General features: G+C 41.8%; 2 protein-coding genes across 3 annotated transcripts in view; one reads left to right on the forward strand and one right to left on the reverse strand.

Moving 5' to 3' along the window:
* Positions 1–5,965, forward strand: part of ANKRD6 (ankyrin repeat domain 6) — a 228,329-nt gene extending 222,364 nt beyond the window's left edge. Inside the window, exon 16 of one of the 2 annotated variants that reach the window (XM_068231138.1) lies at positions 1,099–5,965. In XM_068231138.1, coding sequence (XP_068087239.1) covers positions 1,099–1,628 — 530 coding nt within the window. In that variant the 3' untranslated portion in view covers positions 1,629–5,965. The remainder of the gene's footprint in view (positions 1–1,098) is intronic. The other variant, XM_068231139.1, reaches the window with a different exon arrangement.
* Positions 5,966–9,191: 3,226 nt separating this feature from the next.
* Positions 9,192–24,371, reverse strand: part of MDN1 (midasin AAA ATPase 1) — a 317,199-nt gene continuing 302,019 nt past the window's right edge. The window contains exons 92-102 of the mRNA XM_068231147.1: positions 22,874–23,075; positions 22,623–22,790; positions 21,707–21,867; positions 20,230–20,316; positions 19,456–19,571; positions 17,884–18,058; positions 17,722–17,795; positions 16,625–16,739; positions 16,411–16,474; positions 11,731–11,873; positions 9,192–9,980 (exon numbers count right to left, since the gene is read on the reverse strand). Coding sequence (XP_068087248.1) covers positions 9,792–9,980; positions 11,731–11,873; positions 16,411–16,474; positions 16,625–16,739; positions 17,722–17,795; positions 17,884–18,058; positions 19,456–19,571; positions 20,230–20,316; positions 21,707–21,867; positions 22,623–22,790; positions 22,874–23,075 — 1,494 coding nt within the window. The 3' untranslated portion in view covers positions 9,192–9,791. The remainder of the gene's footprint in view (positions 9,981–11,730; positions 11,874–16,410; positions 16,475–16,624; positions 16,740–17,721; positions 17,796–17,883; positions 18,059–19,455; positions 19,572–20,229; positions 20,317–21,706; positions 21,868–22,622; positions 22,791–22,873; positions 23,076–24,371) is intronic.

Below are 24,371 nucleotides of genomic sequence, written 5' to 3' on the forward strand. Positions count from 1 at the left end.
TGCATTGCAGGAGTCTGACAGCAACAGTCATGATTCATAAAGGCAAATGCATTCCACAGTGCTGTATCATCTCATCTGAGTGCATTTTTCCTCCCTCCCGTAGTGGAGAGAGGATAGTAAGACTGCTTAGATGTAGCTTTACTAAGCTCAATGGCGTATAGGTAACCTTTACGCAATGAAAAACAAATATATGGCTCAGTGATATCACAATTAGTAATTAGTCTCTTATAAGGGCCCATTCACACTTGATCGTTTTGCCGGAGATTTCTGCAAAATGCTCAAATGCTAGCGCTTTTCAAAGCGCTAGGGTAATAAGTCTATGGCCCGTTCTCATTTGAGTGATTTGCGCTAATCGACACAAATCGCCCAAAACCGCCAAACGCGTAGCCTGCACCATTTTCAGGTGATTTCCTGGCGATTGCGTTTCAGTGCTATAGAAGCGCAAAACACGATCGCTGAAAAATAGCCAGGTGTGAATGGTGATTTTTTTTTTGGGCGTTAATCACCAAAAAACGCCACAGCAAAACACTAGCAAAATCGCTAGCATTTTGTGAACAGCAAGTGTGAATGGGCCCTAAAATGTACGCATTAGAGTGGCCAAGATTGATTTTGTTTCCTGGTGTCCCCTTTTGTTGCTATGCATGAAGACATTGTTGCTTGCAGTTTTATTTGGATGGGGAGGTGATTTTACCAGTGAAATTCCCCTACTGCCTGCACTACTTACAAGTGCAAACTCTTAGAAAATGTGAATATTCATACAGAACAAATAACCTTAGATCCACAGTACAATGGATGGGTAAGTAAGGAGCTATCCCTACAATTTGTAAATTACTTCATGCCAGCCCCCTCCCCTCCTGTTCCTGCATGGTGGCTCTCTGAGCATGTCTGACTTTGCTGAATCCACACAATGAGAGCTGTCCAGTACCGATATGTGAGATGCTCACTCAGCATGCATGTAATGTCTGTGGCTTTTGCATGAACAGTGTTCACATGATATTGCAATATGGCCTTTGCAACATTTATTCTCAGTTCATGTTTTACTTACTCAGTTGGAATTTTGGAAGACAAAGCAATTTTAACTATATTTTTGTCCCGTAGCTGTAGAGCAGCAGTCTGTAAGTGCTACTCTTCCAGCAGTAAGACCTAAAGAGAAGATGACCAGCTGTGATCCATCCTGTAAACATCAGCCAGCTCTTCCATCCACTGGCTTTCCCAAACTGAGACACACTAAAATCCTTCCAGTGACCAAAACCTTACCAGATGCAAAGAAAGCCGAGACGCAGACTGTAAACCTCATGGACCGCAGTACGCAGACACGCAAGTGTGCAAAACCTGGTCACCTCAGGCAGAGGAGCCTTATGCCAGGGCCTAGTAATCAGCCACCATCATGCACAGGTGAGCAGGCTCCCACGCGGACCAGAGACACCTCCCAAGCTCTGGAAATCACTCAGTATTTTTTTGAAGCCGTGTCTACTCAAATGGAAAAATGGTATGAGAGAAAGATAGAGGAAGCAAAGTCTCAGGCAAACCTGAAGGCACAGGAAGATAAAGAAGCCCTGCAACAGCATATCAGGAGCTTAGAAGAAGAGCTAATGAAGCTGAGGACTAAGCAACAGAAGGACAGCTAGCAGAAGTGCCCTAAGCAGATACATAAATATAAAGCAAGTCAATGTCATCAGCTCGCGCCATACATGTTAAATTCCAGTTACATGAGCCTCAAAGCAACTGTGAATATGAAGAAAAACATTCAAACAGCATGTGCCATTGTTCGTAAACTGCATGAGCTTTACAGGCAGGAAACATTTCTCTTTTTCTATAGATCCTTTAATCTTCAATGCAACTGGATCAATATGCCATAGTGTTCTCTATAACTGTGCTGTACATTTGATGCTCAGTCTGATGTATTCAGCAAATGCATGTATGCTTGCCTGCTGCTATTCGAGCAGCTTCTGTAAAACAGATCAAGCCTGTGATGACATTGGGCTCTATTCATAAAAAACTTGTGGCGTAAATACTCGTAGAGGTAAAATACCGCAGTGGTATTTAACACTTCTGGGTGGTCATTCAAAAAAATCTTGCCAGCTGCGATGCAAGAGCGGAGATCTCCCGCTGAAAGCTGGCGGTAAGCTGTCGGAAGGCATGCGGAAACACTTCAGCCGGCAGAGTCCCTCCGTGCACTGCTCTCTCTGGGAGGTCTGTCCCATTCACTTGTATGTAATCCGCAAAATCAGATGAAGCGGTATTTCCCGTCCACATACCGCTTCCTCTAAACTTTATGAATGGCCATTTTGTTACTTTTTTCTAGATAAATCTAGAAAAACACTGGAGAAGGCGGAAATTTCTCGCTCTGCTGGGGGATTGTAGATTTTCATGCGGGAACAGCTTTTATGAATGCCCACTTTGCTAAATAGACGGGAAAATCCGCTGTTTTGAGCGGAAAACTTGCGGTAACCTTTTATGAATAGAGCCCAATATGTCAGAAATTGCCCGTAATCTAATAAGACTAGCTACAGTATTACTGCAAGAACCTTTAAACTATGCCAACCCCATACAAATCATATCCCTTCTCCTAAGGATCATTCCTACAGAGCTACACTGAGCAGGAATCGCACCGGTCAGTTAAAGGGAACCTAAACTGAGAAGGACTTTTCCTTTTAAACAATACGGGCTGGTGCACACCAGAGCGGTTTTGAAGCATTTTTTAAAAAACGCTTGCAGGTGGAAAACAGTTTGGCTAATGAAAGTGAATGGGCTGGTGCACACTAAAACAGTTAGTTTTTCCACAAATGCAAACTCAGAGGCTGCAGCATTTTTGAGATTTCAATGTATAGAAAATTGGAAAACCGCTCTGAAAAACGCTAGATCAGATGTTTTTTTTTCCATGCGTTTTTGTTACAGAAGCTGTTCAGTAACAGCTTTTACTGTAACAATATTTGTAATCTGCTACACAAAAACTCTCCAAAAAAAGGCTATGCATGTTTAGAAAAAGTCTCTAAACATGCCTAGAATCGCTCTGAAATCTGCTTCAAAAACCTAACTGTTTTTGGTGTGCACTGGGCCTATCAGTTGCTGGTCTGCCCTGCTGATTTCTCTGGCTGCAATAGTGGCTGAACCACACACCTGAAACAAGCATGCAGCTAATCCAGTCTGACTTCAGTCAGAGCACCTGATCTGCATGCTTGTTGAGGGGCTGTGGCTAAAAGTATTAGGGCCCGTTTCCACTAGTGCGGTGCGGAATCGCCGCATATCACCGCTGACAAAATCGCATGCGGATGCGATTCCGCATGCGTTTTTGCCGCGATTTCGCATAGGCAGGGTATATGCGATTTTAACCATGTCACTGCCTGTGTCAATTTACATTACTTTCAATGCGAAATCACGGGAAAAACGCATGCAAAAAACGCATGCGATTTCCCTATTAAATACATTGCCTGCGATTTGCCTGCATTCCACACGCAGGCGAATTCTGCAGGGTCTACCGTGCAGAAAAATCCTGCACATAAAAACGCAAATGAAAACTGACAAGTGGAAACAGTCCCATCCACTTGTATTGCTTATGCGAATCCGCATGCGTTGTCTGCATGCAAATTCGCGCTAGTGGAAATGGGCCCTTAGAGACACAGGATTAGCAGGGGAGTCAGGCAACTGGTATTATTTAAAAAGGAAAAATCCATATCCTTCTCAGTTTACGTTCCTGTTAAGTCAATGAAACAGATAGGTTATGTTGTAGTCAAGTCCTCCCAATTACTTTGTGTTAATGTAAATTTGCCTTCATAAAACAGAAGGCATTTGCATTTGTATTTATTCAGCTGTACATCAGCAAGAAGGATCTCCCATTATGTATCACTACTTAATATGCAAATCACCCTTTTATGTCACTTAACTAAGTTAAGTGCTTGCAACATTCAGCCGCTAGCAGCAAAGCATCCCCTTACTCCTTAGCCACACTATACTAGCAAATATTAGCTCCTGGTATCTATTTTTCTCAGTTCCTGGAGAGTCGTCTGGTCTGTATCTCTCAAGTTGTACTAGCAAATGGAAGTTTATTGTTGCAGCCTCGCTGGTATTCCAGTCACTGAGCAGGGTATAGGACTAAAGAAGGAAGTTTGTTCTGGCTACCCATACTACTTCTGTAATGGCACTGCAGCTTTCTATCATGTTCTGTGCTAAGCAACTTCTAACTCATGATCCAGCGGTGCTTGAACCAGTAAGCACAAAATTAAGACCATTTAGAAATTGCAGACTAGCCAACTGCAAAAGATGGAAGTGAATACCATTCAGCATATGTACTGTGTCACATGAACCAGTGTAAATGCAGAACCTTCATGTTTATAGAGTACATTCTACGCTAGGCAGAACTATTTCAAATGCTACTGCTCCTGATTGAAAAAAAAAGTCCTTAAAGGGCAACTAAAGTGATAGAGAGGTGGAGGCTACCATATTTATCTACTTTTAAGCAATACCAGTTGCCTGGCTATCCCGTTTATACTCTGCCTCTAATACTTTAAGCCTTAGACCCTGAACAAGCATGCAGCAGATCAGGTGTTTCTGACATTATTGATGGTGAGATTCAGACACTATTGTAGTCAAATAGATCAGCATGACAGCCAGGCAACTGGTATTGTTTAAAAGGAGATAAATGTGGCAGCCACCATATCACTCACTTCAGTTCCCCTTTAAGCCAGTATAAAAGCCTTCTTTGCCAAGCACTACAAGTGTATCCAGCAAAACACCAGAGTATGTTTTGTTTTTTATTGCTATAAATATGCTTTATAGGTAAAATGTTGAACTTTAGGTAACAGAGTATGTTTATTTACTCTATTTCTATGACATATCACAACATGCACACACATTTTTCTCCTGTGCAGATCAAGAACACAACAGAAGCTGCCAACAGCTTGCTGAATCTCTCATTAGAAATGTTTAACTTGTCTTTCTCCAATTTTGTAAGTCAAGCAAACCAATGAGTATCATTTTGTGGGAGGCCTCATGCAGCCATAGAAATATCGGATATCTAGAAATGATCAATGACATGATGATGATTCCGACTTTGAAGCTAATTTTATACAGCTTGGAATTGGGCAATAAAAAAATCACCAGAAAGTGCATGTGCCTGGCTCAGTTCCAAGGTTCATAGAATTTGCAATGGTGATGTCACAAGCTCCTCCCGCTACCCTACAGCAATGTGGCGGCTGGATAAGAGGTATGTATGGGTATCCCTGGGTGCTGACTGTACTTCCAGAACACAAATTGGCATGAGAGGTCAGCGACTTATATTATTATACAAATACTTGGTAACTGCCATGATTATGGAAACAGAGCACTCAGAGACCAAATATAATTTGCTATGGGAGACTGACTGTATTACGCTATCTTGCCTTTCTTTTTCTAAGACTCAGTTCTCACTTGAAACGGATGCAAAACAGCCCAGTAAGCTTCAGCCAAGTGCTGATCTGAACTCTAGAGATAGTCCATGAGATGCCAATAACTGCTTGCAGATTTACTGACCCAAGCTGTATATTATTTGTATGCAAGCTAGAATGACAACATGCATATCACCACAGCTGCAATGATAAGTAACTGGTGAAATGCATAAAGAATGACAGTAGCGCCACAGCTGGAATGACAAGCATCTGGTGACATGCATGAATGGTGGGCCTGATCACATCTCTTGCATTGTAATGGATCGTGTTATTCTAACTTGCTGCAAGCAGGGTTTGAAGTAATGTGTATGGTATAGCGCACTGTGCCCATTGCAGTTCACACATATAATGCTGTGCATTATGTGTTGAGCATAGTGTGAAACCAGCCTAGTTTCCAGGTAAAGTGTCAAAATATACCCAGGCTAAGACCTTCATTCACACCAATAGAATTTGTATGAAATTAATATTACCTCAGTATTATGTATAGCTTGCATTCATTTTCCTAGTATCCCTAATTGTATATATTTTTTATTAGCTAGTGTTGTGACATATATTATTGCCTTTCAATAAATAGTGAATGTCAGTATTGGCTTCCGAGGTTAATGATTTAAAACATTGTTCATGTTTTCTAATTAAAGCTTTTATTATCATGCTCTGCAGGCTTTTGTCTGTATTTGTCAGCTTCTTGAACTCACGGAAAACTAGTGCTGGGAGTAGAGAAAGACAAGTAATACTACGTACATATTTCTCTAGTCACAATATTCCTGCTTCCGGTGATGAGCTCAATTTGCTTGGGAGCTAAATGCAGAGCTGTTAATTGCCATGGCAACCAACAAATGCCATTGCTTATTCATTCCTGGTTTCTGAAACCTGCAATGCTTACAGGCTGCTATGGCAACCAGCAACTTCACATCAGGCTACGCAGCACAGGGGGCAGGGAGTTTTATCCTGAGCTGGGATCACTCCATGAAGAGAGTATTTTCACAAATACACAGTTACAGACCTGTAGTATGCGAGTGTTTCTCAACATCTTATTGGTATTTTTCCCCTTTTTAAAACTCTGCACTCACCAAGCACCCCCTAGCATAGTAAACATTATCACAAGTACTGTACCCCTTAACAAATATATGTTTAATCATAGTACATGACAATTGGTTCTAAACAGTTTCCAAGCATTTACTATTGCTTGTAATTAGCCACACTACTAGTTTTTTAAAAAAAAAATAAGATTTATCATTTGCTAAAACTCTAAATTTGTTGTTCTTGGTTACATATAAAAAGCCTGAGTATCCCCAGGAACCATCAGAAGTACCCCCCCCCCCCCCCCCCCGGGGTATGCGTACCACACGTTGAGAACCTAGGTGATAGATAATAGTGACGTCTCATCATGTTGAAGGGGAAAGAATATTGCTTCATATGGACGGCTGACAGTGGTGAAATTGTCAGACGCTACGTGCTGCGTCAATTGATAGCTCAGTAAATGCACCACGTCTGCTGCTAATAGTGCAGTCAGTTTATATGAATCCCACCATTTTACCTGCATTATATAAAAACTAAATGGTGGCTTTGTGGCAATAGAACGCTGCCAGACTGCTGGGTATATGAACTGGGAACTAATAAGAAACAATCACAGGTTACTGTAGAGCTATGGAGCACTATAAAGGAGGAAAATGTAATGTAGACTTAAAGGACCACTATTACGAAAAATTAAAAAAATTATAATGTGTGTAAACACATACAAATAGGACGTCTTTTTCTTCAAGAGTAAAATGAGTCAAATTACTTTTCTCTTAAGTTGCTGTCACTTACAGTAGGTAGTAGAAATCTGACAGAATTAACAGTTTTTGGACAAGTCAATCTCTTTCCTGAAAAGATTTATGCAGCGATGCTGGCCAGCTTCCCTGCTCGCTGCACACTATTCTGGCAGTTGGACAGAGCAACTGCTGATCACTAAGTGCTTTTGAAAATAAACACCCTGAAAATCCCCTATGAGGAGATGGGCTAGTCTAAAACCTGTTGGTTCTGTCAGATTTTTAGTACCTACTGTACATGACAGCAACATAGGAGAAAAAGTAATTTATGGCTCATTTTACTCTGGAAGAAACGTAAATCTTATTTGTATGTGTTTACATGTATGTTAAATTTTACGATGTTTGCAATAGTGGTTCTTTAACAAGGAGGCTGTTGTAATAAAATTTCCAGCCACACCTTCCACTTGAGGACCGCAGAGTTAACCCCCCCCAGTGACCAGACCATTTTTAGTCAAATAGGCCACTGCAGCTTTAAGGCCAAGCTGCAGGGCTGTACAACACAGCACACAAGTGAATCCCCCCCCCCCCTTTCTCCCCACCAACAGAGCTCTCTGTTGGTGGGGTCTGATTGCCCCCCCCCCCGTGTTTGTTTTATAAATATTTATATTTTTCAAAAAAATACTGCTTTTTTAAATTAACTTTATAACCCTCCCTCCCCTGCCAGCCTATCAGCACGATCGGCTGTAATAGGCTTCAGCCTATCACAGCGGATCGCTTCCTAGTGTCCCAGGGGGACAGCCATGTCACACGGCTGTCCCCAGCACAGCGCTGCTGTAGATCGCAGCGCTGTGCAAAGCTCGCCGTCTAAGTCTCCCGAGCGGCAATCGGCGCTCAGAGACTGAAGGCGGGGCGGAGCTCCGCCACCCGAGCAAGAGATGCGCACGCAGCGTGCGTGTGATCTCTTGCTAGCCCCATAGACAGCAGTTCATGCCAATGGGCGTGGAGCGGTCCTGGGGCTGCCGCACTGCTCACACCAATTGGCGTGGAGCAGTCGGCAACAGGTTAAAGATCGTGCCACCTGTAAAATAAATTCCTATTCCCTCCACTAACACAAGGGTTCACTAAGATCCAAAAATTATTTGAAGAGTTCCTCCAGGGTAAAAAGGTTAAAGACTGGACTATACAGTTAATTTGGGCATTGGTCCTAATTGTTAATTTAGGTGACAGTGTAAATTTGCAACTATGGTGATCGTGATTAAATTGGGCACTGCATGAGACAGGGGTGGGGCTATTACAGTACTGGGTACTATAGACAGCCTTCACATTTATCCCCAGATAGGTTAGATTTAGAAAGCGATGCTAATAGTGACATGGAAATTCCCAAAGCAAAGTCTTTATTTCAATACGAACAACAATATTCAGAATGGCAATCCTGACAACCAAATTAACACACAACTCTTTCCAAGATAAGCGATACATTATTTGCTTACATACAGTGCAACTGTTCGTATGAACTAGTCCTAAAGCCTTGGATCACAAAATTAAGAAAAACCTCTTTATGTACCTTAAGTCCCCAATTTAATGCAACATTTTTTGGGTTGTAATGAATAAGCATATATAACTATACTGATGGCTGCTTAATCTAGTTAAAAAAACCCCGTTAATAAAGATCAGATTTATACAGCGTTAAAATGGACCAAAACAGCAGCAACACTCAAGTATTTTATTTTCGTTCTACTTCAACAATTAGTATATTAATAAATCCATTGCAGAAATTCAAATGAAAACCCATTCAAATTCAAGGTTGAAATGCAACAAACTATATGACAAGCTTTCAATCTGATATTAGTTTAGAGCTAACTCAAATGTTGGCATTCTAACTCCTTGATGTTGATAGCTCTTTAATAGGGGTGTATCAATTAAAGAAAAACACCCCAAATGTATACCAGTATGTATGACCGCCTGTCAGAGTACCACACTGTAATAAATTCATTTTAGGAAAACAGAAAAAGTCTAGTTATTATGAATGATCTTTATTAGACTGCATAGCTATAAGGATAGAAAAACAGTATTGTAGATTTCTGTCAAACCTGTACGTTCTAATAATATTGTACAAAATGTGCAGACTTCACAGTATAATGTTGCCATTTACAACAATACATTTCACAGAGAATGGATAAACAATTTAGGCCACAACTAAACTAGATATATTTCACGTCTCTGATCAAATCCTCCTAAGTGAACTTTGGCTTACTAAAAAAAATTAATAAAACATTGACTGTTTTAAGCTGGGAAAGATACAAACACAGTCTACTCCTCTACATATCATATTATTTTACAGTCTTGGCTGCAAGTAGCAGTGGAAACAGTGTTTTGTTAACTTACATCGAGGGAAAGATGACAGTATCCCTTAACTTGCTGGAGGTATGTGATTTTCTAACCCAAGAGGTACATTTCGTCCCTGGTCACTGCAGAGTTTGCTGAAATGACTTGACCTGAGCTACAGGAAGCAGGAAATCACACTGGAGCGGCAGGGTGTCACATTCTACAAGAGTCCTTCTACAGGTGATGAGTGGTGGACAGCACAGAGACTGCTTTACTTGTATCACAAACTACATTACAGATGCTCTGAGGTAGTCACCAGTTCAAACCACTGCCTGAGGGCATCACTAAGAGTTTCAGGAAGAGCATTCACATCTCGAAGAATGATGTAAAATGGAAACGGAAACTGTTCCATGTAAGAGATCATTTTTGGCATTTCTTTGGGGTTTGCAAATATCGGCACTTTTATGTCCAGGATGGAATCCTAAGAGTAACAGAAAAGACAAAAGCATTAATTACATCTCTACATTTGCTAGTTACAAAACCCCCCCAAAACATAACATTTTCACCAACATCAGTTGCATGTCACCCCGTCGAAAACACTTTTCGTGCAACCCTGGAAATTTGTAATCAAGAGGTAAAATTACTAAGCCACCAGGGAATTCTATATGTAAAATGAGGGCTGCAAAACCAACAGGGAAACTAAGGGGAGGGCAGCACTAGATCACCAGAAAAAACAGTAATGGGCTCCGCAGTGGCCACTATGAGGAAGGATAACACTGGGGCTAGTATATCTAAATGGAACATGACAGCTTAATACTAAAAAGACACACGTGGAATAGCATTATGCAGTTGGGTCATTCAAATAATGTGGATACAAAAGGAACAAAACAGTTATTATATTGTAAATACTGTATAGCCACACTAACTTTTGGGACCAATTATCCTTCATTACGCTCTTCCCCATTTGTACTATTAAAAAGGTTTTAATGCTGAAAAGTACAAATTGCAGCAAAAATAAACCTTTAGTTAAAAAAAAAAAAGTATCAACATATTGTGTCAGAAACATACTTTAGTGATAAACAAGATAACTCATCTACATTACTTAGAAGTGAAGCTGAAGTGAAAAAAAAAATCAAAAACGTATGATTTAATGAATTGTATGTGTAGTACTGCTAATTAATAGAACATCAGTAGCAAGGAAAAGTGTCATTTTTCTTTTCCGTTATATAGCTGTTTTTTATAACATTGCATCATTCTCAAACATTTGCAGTTTACAAACTACACTCAGTTTTAAATGATGAAACAGAGCAGAGCTAATGACCCTTTGAACTTCCTGGCAGAAAAACCTTAAACAAGAAACAAGAGACAAGAGACAGGCTGAGACAAGTGCTTATATACAATATTACTTATGCACAAAAGCAAACATAACTGTATGAGTAATACAAATTAGGAAAACACATTTTTATTGAATGTTAGGTCGGAATTTCAGACCACTTTAATATTTTTTGCCTTTTAAAAATGCATAGAAAAAAAGTAGCATCCAAAGTCCAACACTTGGGGTTATAAGAATAGATAATGGTATTGCTGAATCAATAGGGACATTGCAAAAACACCAAAACTGCTCTGGACCATAGGGGAAAACAACTTGGGTAATTGGATTTGTTGATATTAAGGATGGTCATCGAGATTGGACCAATTTCAAGCGGCATAAATTTACAACTTGAAATTATTTACATCTCATTGACTATTCCTAGTATTATAATATAAACCAATGGGACACACTTAATTAGTGCTGTGACTGCTACAACTTAGTCAATAAGCACTATGTACCATGAAGGCCACAACCTTGGGTGTGGATTTCTAATTATTTTACGGTCAATAAATCCGCTCTGGGGGAGAAATGTAGGTTTAGGAGTTTTTCCCTACTTCCTGGTTTGCAATTCTGCAGGCTTGTTTCTAATGAAACTGAAAGCCAGCATATGATGTGGCAGAACAGGTTGCCTCTAGGGATTATCAGTGAGATGTGCATAATTTTGCTTCAACTCAATTATTTGGTCCATAAAATTCCACTTCACCAGGATTAAATTTCGCCCATTTTCAAGCTGCTGGACTTTGCTTACAAAATGTGCAAAAGTCTGCTTCATCTTGGTATTATTTGCATACCACTAACCATTGCCTAGTGACCACAATAAGAGACTAGGGAAAGGGAAGGATGCATGAAGACTGCTTACCTTGGAGGTGGGATTATCCAAGATGAGGAAAATGATAAAAATGTTAGCATTGCGAGCTGCCTGCACGGCATTAGTTACTCGATCCTTTCCTTCCACAAATATTCCTCTTCCATCTGACACAATGATGAGTAACTGCGAAGTCTCTGCAATCAACAATAATGATTAGATTGTGAGCTCCTTTGAGGGACAGTTAGTGACAAGACAATATACACTGTACAGGGCTGTGTAAGATGATGGTGCTATATAAATACTAAATAATAATCACCTATAGGGGGTACTATATTTGTATGTTTTGTAAGCTGGGTGAAATGTATTTCCTTTTGGAAAGCCATCTGAAATGAACAAGTAGTAATTTGATCTGGCTGCAAACAGGATCCGTCTCCCGACACATGGCCAGACCTTAGGCAAGCTAAGCCCCACTAAAAGCCCCAGGCATACACTTTCAATGCTGAAAATTCTTCACTGCTATTGGATAAAGTAAAATACATATATAGCTGACAGCTCGTAGGATTTTCTTTAGCACTGCAGTGAGCGTGGATTTATTTACCATCACTTTATAATTGGCAGCCTACCTCTTAGCTGCAAGCTTTTATACTTTGGCCAGCCTCCATCTGAAATGGCAAGAAGGCACTGCAGACTTATATACATCATTTGAAATATATTTGGCAGCTTCAAAAAGTGCGCAGGAAGGTCTGTCTGTGCCCGTATAGATCTGGATAATGGAGGGACTGCCGTTGATGGAACCTATTTATACATTGCCAAACTTTGCAATCAGTGCTTGAGTGTGCGAGGATGTAGATAATCAGCTGATTGTTGAATACCATCTCATTTGACTGTTTATAGATTCAATGGCTGCTAACTGACTTTAGAAAGATTTTCCAGTAGGGAGGTTTTGCAGTAATGAAAATATTCTATTTCTCCAGGCAAGGTATTAGTTTGCCTTTTAGGGCCCAGTCACACAATGGCCTCAATTCACGAAACATTGCCGCATTACGTAATGCAGAAAACAGATAATTTTACTGCAGTTTGTAAAATGCTAATTCACTAAGGCTGTTACCGCATTTGAAAGTAAAATTACAGACTAGTGAGGTAAAAATACAGACTTGTGCGGTAAATACCTCAACAAATGGCAATTCACAAAATAATCGGTAAATAAAGTAGCTCTTGACTTGCTGGTAACTAGCAATCGACATGCGGTAAAGTTGACAGATGTAGCAGACAGCCGATAGGAAGCACCACACAGTTCTGCTTCTAATCCCATTTCATCCAATGCACTGGCAGGCAATACATGAGCTCCACAGAGCAGGAGGCATTCAAAGAGGCTTTTCTGTATCCCTTTAGATATGCAGATCTATATACTAATACACAGGTGAGAGCCCTCTTATGGTATGCATGCACATCTAAAGGGATGCTGGGGAATGCACAGGACACAAAAAGTAACAGCTTATGCACACCACTTGTAGTTGAAGACTCATCTTCCTGACAAACCTACTCCACAGTTGGTGAGACTTGCATTACCAAGCAGGGTTTAGTGAATTGAAGAAACATTTTCGGTAAATGACTGAACTACTGCCGCATGTGAGGAAATATTAGTGAATTTTGAGAAGAAAAAAAAAAAAAAGTAAAATACCGAATGCAGCACTTTACCGACCTAATTTTGTTTACAGGACAGCCCTTACAGAATTGAGGCCAACAATTAGTGCCACGCAGTACTCAACACTCGTCATTACCTCTGCTGTGGCCTTATGTTGTGTGATCCTGACCTAAAGGGGTCCCTATACTGCTGGGGTCATTTCTTCTCTCAGTATAAACAGGCTTTTTACAGTGGTGAAGAACTCCAGGCAGTGGTGGAGAGAGGACAATGGAGGGCAATGTGCACTACTTTGTGGCACTTTCAGTGTGATTGAGTCCTTCGTATATACCCATCTTTTACAGTTAAGGTAAAATTGAGTACAGCAACTGTCAATACAATTATTGTGCATATAATTTAAACTGCACTAATACTGGTTTTGCCTTTTCTACAGGAGCACACATGTAGAACCCATTATATCTATATACATTTTCCATCCATATTGTTCAATCAGTTTGATGGCGCTTGAGCAGTTGCATTTGTGGAACACTTACAAGGAGAGAAAATAATTTTCTTAATACTTGTGAAAACTATCCAAACTTCTTATCAGCAAATGGAAATAGCATAATACTGCATACTATACAAAAGTCTTATCCACTGTAATGTTACTTCTGTGAAGGTACACATTTATCATCGGTCATAGTATAATCAAAGGAAAACCTTTCTCCTGCTGGACACAAAGTGCTTCTGAGCTGCAGTCACTAAGGTGCTCTGAGGCTAATCTTCAGTGTTAAGGAGTGGTGGAAGGTGAGGCGTCTTTAACACGTACAACTATCCAACCCAAGTACCCAGACAAGTACATGTACAGCTAATCATGTTTACTTACGCCAGTCTAGCTAGTTGTCTTCCAATATGTGGATGTGAACGTTTTTTATTCTCGGGTCAAAGGAGTAAATTGTCTAGCGGGACCCTGAGCAGAGGACGAATATGAAAATCTGCACTTACATGGGGTTTCCTCCAGCCTCCCATAGCCCGCAAGGTCCTTCAGCATCCTCTGGGTCCTTTCCATGGTCCCGCTGGTAGCCCAGCTAGTGCCGCGACTTCAGCGGAAGTCATGCACAACTGCGCATGTGTGGCCCCGGCCGCACTCCCGACTTGATCGTGCACGCCGGGTCGCAAGCTTCCTGCACAGTTCAGTCTTTCAAGAACCGCGTATGCGCAGGAGGATTAAGGTGCCGAGCACATGATCGGCCGAAGTCACTACACTAACAGGGCTGCCAGCGGGGCCATGGAAGGGGACCCTGAGGATGCCGAGGGACCTTGCGGGCTACAGGGGACTGGAGGAAGCCCTAGGTAAGTGTCGATTTTCATTTTAGTCCTTTGTTCGGGGTCCCTTAAAATAATCTATTTAAGGATGATAAAAAATTAAGTATTTTATGGGAATTGCCTTCATCTCTTAATACCTAAATGTCTCCTAGATTGGAGAACCTAAAGATGCCAAGGTGAAGCTAATTTATTTTTTTAGATATACTATGACCTGAAGAGATACACACACACACACACACACACACACACACACACACACACACACACACACACACACACACACACACACACACACACACTTAAAAATAAGTAACATCAAAACATCTGATCTTACAATGTGAATATAGAGCTACAGACTGCTGCCTGGTTACTTGGTTAAACATATACAAATAAAACCAGGTTAGCAAAGAAAAAACAAACAAAAACACTGGAGATACCATATTTTTCGGAATATAAGACGCTCTGGAATATAAGACGCACCTAGGTTTAGAGGGCAAAAATCTGGGAAAAAAATGTATACAGTATATACTAAACCTGGTGCGTCCATATTCCAGGAGCGTATTGCACAGTACATGTTCTCCCCATTGTCCTCTTGTGTCCACTATGTGTCCCTTTCTGTCCCCCTGTGTGTGGCATCCCTTCCAGCCACCTTGTGTGATCCTCTTGCCCCATGTGTCCCCTCATGTCCTGTGTGTCTCCTCCAGGCCCCCTCTGTGGTCCTCCAGGCCCCTTGTGTCCACTCCTGTCCGTGTGTGTGTGTGTGTGTGACCCCTTCACCCCCCCCCGTGTGGTCCTCCAGTCCCTGTGTCCCCTTCACCCCCCCGTGTGGTCCTCCAGTCCCTGTGTCCCCCTCCTGTCCTCCTGTGTGTTCCCCCTCCTGTGCATGTCCATGTGTGTGCCCCCCCCCCAGTCCCCATCCTGTCCTCTGTCCCCCCCCCCCCATGTCGACGCTCTCCCCCCGGTAACAATAACTGCAGAGCAACTCACCTTTCTATGGATTCCAGCGCTGTGTAGTCTGCTGTGTGGTCCTCCGCCTCCAGCATGTCAGCTACACCTGTAAATGAAAAGTTAGCGCAGAGACGCTCACCTACACGGCAGCCGCGGCGGTGGCAGCACGATCTGCAGACATCTCGTCCCGGGAGGCTTCCCCTAGTGACGGCTCCTGCTAATGACTCATTGAGTCATGGGGAACGACTCATTGAATCATTCACAGGAGCCGTCTCTAGGGGAAGCTGCGCGGCTCCCCCTAGTGACGGCTCCTGTTAATGATTTAATGAGTCATTCCCCATGACTCAATGAGTCATTAACAGGAGCCGTCACTAGGGTAAGCCTCCCGGGACGAGATGTCTGCAGATCGTGCTGCGGCTGCCGCCGTGTAGGTGAGCGTCTCTGCGCTAACTTTTCATTTACAGGTGTAGCTGACATGCTGGAGGCGGAGGACCACACAGCAGACTACACAGCGCTGGAATCCATAGAAAGGTGAGTTGCTCTGCAGTTATTGTTACCGGGGGAGCGGACCGGCAGACCACACAGGGGGACAAGGCAGAGAGTCCCCGACAATGCGGCGGATCGGCGGTTGGCATCGGCAGGCGGTTCTGAAGTCGGGGATTCCCTGCCTTTGGAATATAAGACGCAGGCACTTTTTCTTCCTATTTTTGGGGGAGAAAAAGTGCGTCTTGTATTCCGAAAAATACGGTAATTGTGGCCTGGCAAAGCAACTACTACTCCCTGAGTAGCAAGGTGCACCGTACGACTACTCATATAAGTGTAATAAGCGCACTCACCTGGACTACTGTTCTGAGACATCTGCTGAGCAGCTGCAAACATCGGGACTGATGATTCTAAAAACTGCAGACATATTTTAATTAATTTTTGCCAATTATATCAAACTATACATGACAAAACTAATGTGTATTAAAAACAAACATAGGGTGATGTTAACATGACTGAGCGCACAACATCATCATCTCTACACTCACGCAAAAAGCTTCCCATTACCTGGGCAAGTAAAGTCTTCTTCTGCTGGAACTTGCACCGACTGAGGATTCTGGATCCGGACTGATCACTAAATTGTTCATGGAAAGGATGCAAAAGCTGGACCTGCTCTCCAAAGCTAAAGTAAAAACAGCATTAGTGAGATCACAAGTAAATTAGAAAAGTGCTCCTACTGCTTCTCCAAGTTCATTAGAGGACACAGAACACATCCCCACCAACAAGAGATTAGACAACAGAGGAAAAGTGTTGCTGCTTCCCTTTCGGCATGTACAGTACTCCCTTAGGTTAGAACCAGGGCTGTGGAGTCGGAGTTGGAGTCTGGGCAATTTTGGGCACCCGGAGTCTGGGCAATTTTGGGCACCCGGAGTCTGGGCAATTTTGGGCACCCGGAGTCTGGGCAATTTTGGGCACCCGGAGTCGGGGCAATTTTGGGCACCCGGAGTCGGGGCAATTTTGGGCACCCGGAGTCGGGGCAATTTTGGGCACCCGGAGTCGGGGCAATTTTGGGCACCCGGAGTCGGGGCAATTTTGGGCACCCGGAGTCGGGGCAATTTTGGGCACCCGGAGTTGGAGTCGGAGTTTCAGAAACTGAGGAGTCGGAGTTGGAGTCGGAAGATTTTTGTACCGACTCCACAGCCCTGGTTAGAACAGTTATCTGCAAACTTGGCTCTCCAGATGTTAAAGAACTACAAGTCCCACAATACATTGCCTTTATGAATCATGACTGTGGCTGTCAGACTCCTGCAATGCATTGTGGGGCTTGTAGTTCCTTAACAGATCGAGAGCCAAGTTTGCAGATCACTGGGTTAGAATAACATGGTAAAGCTAAAACTTCTGCCAGGTTATTAAAGTGTACCCGAGGCAAAATGTGATACATGTGTATATACAGTACAAAACATTAATAACCAGGCTGTTTTACTTGCTTTATGAAATACATAGGTCAATTTTAACATTAAATAGGATAAGTAATCCACTTTAACATTAAGCAGGATGAGTATAGATCCACTTTAATGTAACTAAAAACATATTGTACTTTTTGTCAGCATGATGCTGTAATATATACTTTAGTAATAAAAGGCATTAGAGAGAAAGGTACAGACCTGAACACTGCAATTTGCCCCACTTCTAGTAAAGTTAATGCATTTCCAATGACTGCCAGAGCTTCATACGCAAGCTAAAAGGAAAATAACTTTATTATAAAGCAACGCAGACATTAAACAGACAGGAACAGTGCCACGTGTGCATAGTGTAAACATTGTTACCTGTTTGGAATGGTTATCAGCCATACTAGAGGAATCGTCAATGGCTAAACAGATCTGGTACTGACGCTTGCTGGGTTTTGTTCTTCTTAGCCAAATTTTGTCTTTTCTAAATTGACTGGCAATGTATGGAATAACCTTCCTCATGTTTAACCTCTTTCCTGTCCGGTAATCCCCTCTGGCAAATGAAAGAAGAAAGAGTCTGATCATTCAAGTCTCAGTCCAACCTATCTACCAAGTAATCAGGCATATCAGAATAGCTAAAGCTTTGTAGCCGCAGAAAGGGCTTTTCCAACGACCTGTGCAACTACCTCTTATCCACAACAATGTAGACAGTATAAAGGCTTCACAGCTCAACAGCATGGGCCAGGGACTTTCCATACCCAAACCCATGGCATACCTCTACCCATCCCTATCTACGGGTTACATCAAAAATGGCACAGTGAAAAAATAATAATGGCATTTTGCTACTAAGGGTATTTGACGTTTCAAAATTATCCTAAAACATTAAATAACTTTAGTAGTAGGATGTTATCGGCATCTCTAATACCTGGTCCACGCGATTGAGTCTCCTCCTCCACTTCCTGTTTACTTTGCAGGAGTCCTGTAGCCAGCCAATCACCATGCGGGGACTGAAGCCGCATGGCGATTGGCTGGCTGCAGAACAGCTGCAAACTAACTAGGAAGTGAAGGAGACGTGATCGCCCGGAACCAGGCAATGTATTCTAAAGCCCCTGCCTACTCTCACACTAAACCACACGTGTCGAACTCCAGATCCATGCCAGTGTTTAGCACTGACTGAGAAAGAAAGGAATGTGTTCTACCTGATGGACCACACCTTTCCGGATTCAGACCCATCAATTCATTTGAGCTGTATCAAAAATGTGTGAGGATCTCGGCCCTCGTAGGACTGGTTTGACATACCTGCACTAAACCCTCCCTTTACCTAACCTTGGACCACTCCACCCTGCTGCGTTGCCTATCACTAACCACCTGCCTGTATCTGACTAAATAGTTTAAGCCTCAATTAGTGGCAAGAAGTTTAAACCACGCTGCTCGATAAATAGCAGGCGTTAGGCATCTGCTATTTACTGAGCGCCATAATAAATGTTCTTGCCACCAATCACAGCTTGTACTATAGCCATCTATGGCAGCACCATTTTTATAGGCGCTTGTCTTGAGCCATTTTTATCTGCTCCCCTTTTTCACGACCCCATGGTAATACCATTGCCAGACTCCAGAATCAACGTACTTCAGGCAGTGATCACATAGGGATAATAATAATCCGGTAGTAGTTGAGACCTGTAGGGACTTGCAGTATTGCTTGCTGAAGTAGTAAAGTAGTGTACTATACAAACATGCTGCCAGATAGAGAAGTAGCGGCTTCAGAGTCATTTTAAGTGGCCAGTTAAGCTAGACACCATATTTCTTCATTATTTCAATATATTTTTAAAAATGTCAAATGTATAATACAGGCTTTATTTCCAATCAATGTTCATCTAATCACCAATCAAAATATTTTCTCATCAGAGCATCTGTGATCAGTTCAAGTCGACATGACAGAGTTCTACTTACCTCAGTTTGGCTGCCAGTGTGGGTTCCAGTATGAGCCTTAACTGTTCACACAGCTGCTGGGACAGAGACCCGGTGAGCAGGAGATACCTCTGCCACATATCTGATGCTGCCTTCTCCTGAAAAACAAGGGTTTGCACTTCATCCTATTTATTTGTACATCAAAATGATTTAATTAAGATGTAGAAAAAGAGAATGTGCTCACTTCAGACAGTCAGATCAAAATTTAGAAAAACATTATGTAGACAAGAAAAGAAAGATTGGTTGTTTTAATATCTCCTTAGTAAAAAGAAAAAAAAAGCCTCCAACCCAAAAGGAATAGGCAGTGGATAATTACGTTCCTAGTGTCTGTCCAAGATAAACTTCAACAAAATAGCAAGATCTGTGTTAGAGAATAGTATTTTTCCACAATTCAGTTTATGCTCCAGTTTCTCACTAAACTAAATGAAGTAAATACAAGATTGCTGGAATGACATAAAACGTTGTCAACCCCATAACAGTGTAGCTCACAGTATAGAGTAGTATACCTTTCCAACTATTAGCTTGTGGTTAAAATAGTGATTATTAAAAACTAGAATGCAATAGTGGAGAGCTGTACAGTCCTTGATAAAGAGGAACCTGCATTTCTTTATCACATATCACACTCCTCTCCCTTCCCACCCATTATTATCCACCAATGTGACGTGTAAAATACACAAGGAATGTATTACAGTGCTGGCCAGTAACGGGCTGCAATTGCCTACAAGTGCTCCAGTGTGAAGACACAAGATCACCCACCTCCTCTGCATCTCCATCCTGATGCGTCTGCCAGGACTCCAGCTGCTTTTCAAGCTCTCCTCTAAGTTCTTCAAGATTTTCAGGAGCCTAAAAGTAACAAAACGTGTAAATGAGGAAGGTATTCATAGCTCACCAAGTGCATTGAAAAATACTGCAGAGACCAGGAGTGAATCAGTGCTACATGTGCAGTTGAAGTCATAAGAGGCCCAACTGCAGAAGTGGGAGTATCTTATTTATTGCATAACTGAAATCTTACCACAGCTACTGGAACAGGGAGATGCCTTGAAGGTCACAAATGTTTTGCCAGTTGCACTATTGCACTAGCTATGCTAATCCTCTCATTATAGAATAAATGGGATACTCCTGCTTCAGCAGTTGATTCCCTGTTAATCCATTTTCACCAATTCTTCAACAGGATTTTGTGTACCAAGCATAAGGGATTCAGATGGCTGTGCATTGTACAGCTACACATGCCTGCAATGCTGTCCTTTGTGATCCTGACACCATTTATTAACTGAAAGGGCCAGTGCACACACAATGTATAGAGCACTAGGAACATAATTGTTTTCTATGCAATATTAGAAGTACTTTTGTATGGGTCACTATTGCCTAATTAAAGATTCCTTTATGATGTACAGCAGCCATTCCAAACCAAGTGGCCATTTGTTGCTCTTAAGAGAAAGGGGTAAGGCAGAGGCGCAAGCAGCAGTCTGCTGCTGCAACGTCTTTTGTTGTTGCCATGTGAACAATACGGTCTGATGACTGATCTGTCCCAACAGATTGTTATCAGGGAGGTAACACTGGGGGACACAACTGTACACACTTTATTAAGAATGATTGTTTTGGTGGGAAAAGTGTGTATATAACCTATGTTTTGTGTCACAGTGCATCACAAATAGTGTGAATGAGCCCATCAGCTCACTTCACACTTTCAACGACGATCGCCTAAAACAAGCATTAAGTGCTCTGAGCTGTCTTTTCCTACACAAATGTGGCTGAGGCATATGCTGAGCTATGTGCTCCGCTGCAGGTGAAGACAAGCAGGGGCCAACTGCCAGTGCCTTCTGTGGGAAATCATAGCGACTGGACATGGTTTTCTGCTGAACCCCCTTGTTAACATGGAGTTCATTACCATCGGGGAAAATCTGTACTCGCATTGAAAAGGAGCCTGAAATGATCATTAACAACTCTGTGTGGTTATTCTGTATCAGCGGATGTAGATGTACGTGATATTGTAGATCACATGCACTGCGCGCCTAGCAACATACAAAGAGGAACTTTCAAATGCCAAAAAAAGAAAACATTCTTTAAATGTTTCTCTTTAGCCTGTAAAATAAACATCCAGTTTTGAAAAAGGCAGCAAAAGCATGCTGCACACAGTAATTTTAATACACAGCAACAATGTATAATTCCACTGATGCAACTAGTTAGTAGTAGAGGTTGTTGCTCACTTGGTATTAATGAAAGTTTAACTTACGAGTGTAGAGCCTTCTTTTAAGAACTCCCATACAGTATGAATGGTAGACTCTGTGCTCCTTTCACGCTTCTCTTTATTTATATTGGCAGTTTCATTATCTCTTCTCTGCATTTCATCTTCTGCTAGGACACCTTGCAAGTCTAACTCATCTTCCTTTGATCCTGTATTGAGAGAGAAAGTGGTAAAGATTTACACAAGCTAAAGGATTTCACTGTATTATTTCTGAATCTCCTTTTAGTGGATAGAATAAATCTGCAGTGTTCTCTTACACGTGTAAGTTTTGTGTTACTGCACAGCATTACTTCATACTGTGAGCATGTGAAATCCAATGTGGACTTTAACGTAAAATTTACTAAAGACAAACAGTGGATGCTCGTGCCTGAGGCTGGGTGTGTATATCTTACAAGTGAATCCTTTTACTTCATGCTGATCCTCCTGAAGTCAGGACTATACACCTCCTCAGTAGTGGTTACACTGTATCCATCAGTAAGCAACCAAAAAACTCTTACTTTCAGATACAAGTATTGCGGTGTACATTTAACACCGCTGTACAGAATTTCTTTTGTGAAATAGTGAAGCAAGGAACTTGATTGCAAAATGTTCATTATTTTACGCTTCACCCAGAGTAAAATCTTTTCATATGTTCCATAGAAGCCTTTTGTCAGGGCTCCAGCCTATATATCTTTCTCGCTACACCCAGGTGTTGGTTGAGAGCCTTTCATGGTCATGTCTAACATGATTAGAGCAAGGGGCAGAACTAGGGTATCAAAACATGTATAGTCTACTCTGAAAACGTTAGCAAATCTATCATGTCCAATCTTCACAGCCTCTTTTACTAGGAACTCAGGAGAAATAATTCTCAAAAACACTTATGTGCATTTCATTTTGTGATTTATGGACAATTTTACCAACTTACCTTGTGTTATGGATTCACCGAATCTTTGTTCCTCTGGTTTGAGCTTCTCCACTTTTGCAATCTCCAGAACTTCATCCTCTTGTGCCTCCATTTCCACATCTTCCTGCATGTTGTCCTCTCTTGTCTCATGATGTGGCTGGGATTTCTCCTGCTCTTTGCTGGCTGTATCTGAGTGGTGAATGTAGAATAATGATGAGGAGGACAGAGAGCAATCAGTAATATGAATGTTCTAACAATTAATTTCTGCATACCGTATGTCTGCGTATCATAGGTCTCCGCTCCTTGCTTGATGTGCTCATAAGCATCAGCTTCCTCTCCTTGCTGCTGTGTCTGCTTATCACAGTCACCCTGTTCAGTACTAGAATCCATTGTCCGCAACCTCTTATGGACCGGTTCTTTATGATCCCCTAGAGAACGATCATCATCTGCTTGGCCTGGCTTACGTTTGAAGCTCTAGTAAAATAAATTATTAAATGATTCAGATACCAAATAAATCACTGTAGCTACATAAAAGAAACTCAGATTAAACATACAAAATACATATTATGCAATATTTTAGGAAATACATGATAGTTATAGCAATATCACTTGGGTGTTTGCATTACAAAACAGGTTGAAAATGAAGCCTAGATTTCTCCACGTTGCATTACAGAGAGGCGAAACAGAAGCAGTTAGTCAAGGCTGCCAATTCACAGATCCTTAACAGCTTTAGCCATATTTTGAAAGTACACCTGAAGTGAAAATGAAAAAGGGTTTATACCTATGTAGAGGGAAGACTCTGGATATCTTAGAGTCTACTTGGTACTTGATCCACCCTATCATTCCATCGCTGTCTCCGGTAGAAACTATGGAATCGGCTAGGTTGAATAGTTCTTCGGCACCCCTCATACAGCCTTTCGGAGGTACTAATACCCCCAAGTACTTCCAAAGACTACCGCATCCATACTGTGCACGTGCATGCGCAGTATGGTTGTGCTAATCTTCAGAAATACTCAGGGACAAGAGTACTTCTGAAGGTTGCATGAGCACTGACCTAGGATTACAAGTACATTCCACCAGGGACAGCGCAGGAAGGACGGAACAGAGAAACTGCCGTGAAGGCTCTATGATGTTCAGAGCCTTCTCTCTACATAGGTATTATTTTTCAGTTAAGATTAGCTTTAACTGGATGGGGGCACCATGCACATCATTTAATGCAAATCATGGTAGGACAAAAATTCACCTTGCAAATCATGCAGGATTTTTAGCTAGATGGATAGGCAATGTGCTCCAGGGTTTGAACTAAGGTCCATGTCAGGATCAATTCAGCAGTAATATTACCTGACCTTTTAGTTCTTGGTTATTCTCCATGGAATTTTTGCAGGCGGTGCAAAAAAATTCAAAAAGACCATGGGAGAAATAGGATATGCCGTACAAAACAGGCAAAATGAGTAATGACCATGCTAATGCACTGTATTAAAGGACAACTGTAGCGAGATGGAGGCTGCCATATTTATTTCCTTTTAAACAATACCAGTTACCTGGCTATCCTGCTGGTATATTTGGATGCAGCAGTGTGTGAATAAAACCAGAAACAAGCATGCAGCTAATCTTGTCAGATCTGACAATCTCAGAAACGCCTGATCTGCATACTTGTTCAGGGTCTATGGTTAAAAGTATTAGAGGTAGAGGATCAGCAGGACAGCCAGGCAACTGGTATCGCTTAAAAGGAATATGGCAGCCTCCACATACCTCTCACTACAGTTGTCC

This window comes from Hyperolius riggenbachi, chromosome 4 (genome assembly GCF_040937935.1).
Source record: "Hyperolius riggenbachi isolate aHypRig1 chromosome 4, aHypRig1.pri, whole genome shotgun sequence".
Lineage (NCBI taxonomy): Eukaryota > Metazoa > Chordata > Amphibia > Anura > Hyperoliidae > Hyperolius > Hyperolius riggenbachi.